The following is a 4072-nucleotide window of genomic DNA, read 5'->3' on the forward strand; positions in this document are numbered from 1 at the left end:
TTTTAAGAAAGGCTTGGATCATTTCTCCAAGTATGGGTATGTCCTCATATTCCAAGGATGATTTCTTGTTATTACTCTAGATTTGGTTCTTTGTTATAGTCTAAGGACAATAATTTCATTTATGTTGTTACAAGATATTATTGTAAGCCTTAAGTGGCATCTCTACATTGTGTAAGAGCTTATGCCCAAGTTTATTTGACTCAGTTTCGATGGTTTATATGATACATCCCTTTTAAGACTATGTTATGTATCTTATGTGTGTGTGTATATATATATATATATATCATAAAAGTAGAATACTATGTGATCTTCTTATACAAAAGGTCTATGTATACTCTATATGAATATATTATGTGTAAGCAAAAGGTCTAAGTAAACCTCATGAAGCAGTGAAGATGTAAAAATTGAAATTTTCCGTATTTTCAACCTATGAATGTAATGATGAATGCTAAGAGGCTAGTCTTAGTCATCTATGAGGACGATGATGCGGTTACATTTGGGGGTACTTCTCGGATATGACATTTTATATGTTCCTAAGGTAGGTGAGTTGATACAAAAGATTCCTGCAGAAGCCCATAATCTAGATTTTTTATTCATCCAGGTGCCATTAAGATTTACGGTGATCTGCAGAAAATCTATTGGTGGAATGGTATGAAAAAGGATATAGCATATTTCCTGGCTAAGTGCCCCAATTGTCAGCAAGTCAATAGAGAACATCAGAAACAGGAGGTATGACTCAAGATAGCTAAATTCCTACTTGGAAGTGGGAAGTGATAAGCATGGATTTCATCACAGATTTACCTTGTACTCGCAGACAACATGACTTTATTTGGATGATAGTGGACAAAGTTACTTAATCTTCACACTTTTTTGTGGTTAAGACTATAGATTTGGCAAAGGACTACACCAAGATCTACATTAATGAGATAGTAATATTGCATGGGATTCCTTTGGCTATCATCTCAAATAGAGGTCTTCAATTTACCTCTTATTTATAGAAGTCAATTTAGAAGGATCTCAGCACTCAGGTTAACCTTAGAACATCATTTCATCTGTAGATGGATGGTTAGGCAAAGCGTGTCATTTAGACATTAGAAGACATGTTGAGAGCTTGTGTGATTGATTTCAAGGGTAGTAGGGGTCATGACCTTTCATTTATAGATCTTTCCTATAATAATAGATACCATTCCAGTATTTAGATGACCACTTATGAGACATTTTAAAGGTGTAGATGTAGGTCTCAAGTTTGTTGGTTTGATGTAAGCAAAGTAGCCTTGACAGGGGAAGATTCAGTTCATGATGCTATGGAGATATTTCCACACATTAGATAAAGACTTAAGACATCCTAAAGTTGCTAGAAATCCTATGCTGATGTAAGCAGAAGGGAACTAGAGTTTCAAGTTGATGATTGGGTTTTCTTAAAAGTATCACCTATGAAAGGGGTGATGAGATTTGGAATGATGGATAAGCTCAGTCCTAGATAGTTAGGCCTTTACAAAATCTAGAAAAGGGTTGGTAAAGTGGCATATGACTTAGAGTTGCCAATAGTTTTTCACATTTCGTTGCTGATAAAGTGTGTGGGTAATCAAACATCTATTATACATTACTAAAGTGTGACTGTGAAGGATAGTATCACCTACTAATAGGTTGAGAAAGGAAGATTATCTGGAATGATGTATATGCCGAAGTCTATTTCTCTCTCAAGAGGGACATCGGGTAGATAAACATGAAAGACTTCTGGAAACTCCTTTACTATAGAAACTAATTGAAGGGAAGGTACCTCAGCACGTGAGTTATTAGCTCAGACTAAGTGATATATAAATCCCATTAAAACTATATTTCTCGCTTCAAGGTACGAAATGAAACAACCCTTAGATACAGTTGAACTTCTACTCCATCCATAAATGGCTCATAATGAATTTGAAACTTCAAAACACAAGTGCTACAATCTATTGATGCATAACATGCATGAATTAAGTTCACACCAAGAATGACATCAAAATCTAGCATGTCTAACTCCACTAGGCCAGCCATGGTGTTCTTATGATTGACGGATACAACACAATCACGATAGACTACCTCCGCTAGAATAGACTCCCCAAGTAGCTTAGAAATACATAAGGTTTCACAAAGTTTCTCAAGAAGAATTGATAAATTATTTTCAACATAAGTAATTACAAAAGATAAACTTGTTCATGGGTCTAGTAAAACATAAATATCAAAAGTAAAGGCTTTGATCATACCAATGACTACATCTAGAGAGTTCTCTTGTTTATGGAGGTTAGTGATTGCATATAGGTGGTTTTACTCTTTGCCAGTACAAGAAGTGGATCATCTAGGTGAAGCCCTGTCTGGTAGATCAAATGATGAAGATTGGGTTTAGTTACCCGAAGTTCCACTACCCTACCTATTCTTGGGGCACTCCCGTATGAACTGACCCTCTTAACCACACTTAAAGAACCCTATATGGCCATCATGAAATTTACCTGGGTGAGTTCTACCACACTTAGTACGTGGGTAAACCCAAGTATCTCCCTATGCCAGACTTCATTGAGACTGTACTGGTCAAGGGCTGAAGTTCTGTGATATCTCGCCATGATGCTCACCTTTGTTTCTGGGTAGAGGCGCACTAGCGGATGATGGTGCATGCCCCTTTTGTTTCTTAAATTTTGGACGATTTGAACCATCTTTTTGCTGCCCAGATTCCTTCCCTATATTAGCTTTCTTGGTTCTATACTTTTCTCTATCCCTCAGCTTCTCCTCTTCGACATGATGCACATAAACTACCAACCTGGATATTACCATATCGCCTATTAGCATCGTAACTATGCCCTCTTTTCTTGATGCACCACCCAAGCCACCAATAAACGAGCTCATTCCGCTCCTCATATCCTTAACTATTTCAAGAGCATAGAGGGACAGCTGGGTGAACTTCAAACCATAATCATGCACACTCAATGAGTCATGTTTCAGTGTAAGAAACTCTCGTACCTTAGCATTAAATTCTCAAGGAAAGAAATACCCTAAAAAGAGTCTTCACAATAGGCCCAACTTAAATGTGATGCATCCTCATCTCTACCCTCCTTTCACTGGTCAAACCAAGTCCTAGACATTTTTTTCAATTGATATGCAGCTAGCTCAACTCTTTCAATATCAATGACATGCATCACATCAAAAACTTCTTCAGCTCCGTAACGTAATTCTCCGGAACCTCGGTAGTGCTTGAACCGATGAAACTGGGAGGATTCATCTTGAAGAACTCAGGAATCTTCGAAGTAACAATCTTTTCTTGCCTAGATCCATTTTGTTGTCCAAATTGATTTGTTACCACTTGGATTAACATCGTGATAGCCTCACAGATCTCCCCATTTGTAACTTCCCCTTGAGGTTGCACTTCATGTGCATTGGGAAACTCTAGTTCCTCTACATTCCTCCTTGGTAGACGACCCCTTACTTGTGGAGCCGTGGTTATCAGAAACACGAGCAAGAACGAATTAGACAGATACTTTTAGAGATAAGTTCTAACGCGCGAAAAAAAGAATATAAAAGAAGTGAGGAATTCCTAAATATTGAAGCCTCCTAATTATAGATGTGGCACGCTTAACAACGATAACTAGGACCTATAGACACGACTTCACAGACTTTCTATTACTCTTGAGCACTGTGCTCTGATACCAACTTTTTCACACGCCGATCCTACACCTTGGACATAACCAACACTCAATGACCATTTCTAGCCTTGATCATACCCTTGACTTACTTAACCCAGTGGAAACTTAACTAGATAAAATAAGACATTAACATAATATAACTTAAAGTAAATAACTTGGGCAAAATGGCACTTAAGGATGCTCACCACTGACTCCGAGTGCTAAGCTTGATTAATGTTGGATGATGCTGATCTTGGTTACCGCCAACTGGCATCAGTATTTGCCATCGTATAGAACCACTTAACTTAGTGGATCCACTAGCTTAAATTACGTGATCATCTCATAAGTATGACCCATGAATACCTATGATGGAACATGGTCTTCATGAATATTTGAGTTAGTATGAACTTTCATGTACACAT

At 37.6% G+C, this 4072-nt stretch overlaps 1 protein-coding gene across 1 annotated transcript; it reads right to left on the reverse strand.

Annotated features, from left to right (window-relative positions):
- Nucleotides 1–2565: 2565 nt before the first annotated feature.
- LOC138337519 (uncharacterized) lies at nucleotides 2566–3343 on the reverse strand. Its single transcript, XM_069287433.1, has 2 exons — nucleotides 3212–3343; nucleotides 2566–2931 (listed from the first exon to the last, which is right to left on the reverse strand). Exons 1-2 carry the CDS (start codon nucleotides 3341–3343, stop codon nucleotides 2566–2568), a joined length of 498 nt encoding a protein of 165 aa, XP_069143534.1.
- Nucleotides 3344–4072: the final 729 nt, after the last annotated feature.

This window comes from Solanum lycopersicum, chromosome 7 (assembly GCF_036512215.1).
Source record: "Solanum lycopersicum chromosome 7, SLM_r2.1".
Classification (NCBI taxonomy): domain Eukaryota; kingdom Viridiplantae; phylum Streptophyta; class Magnoliopsida; order Solanales; family Solanaceae; genus Solanum; species Solanum lycopersicum.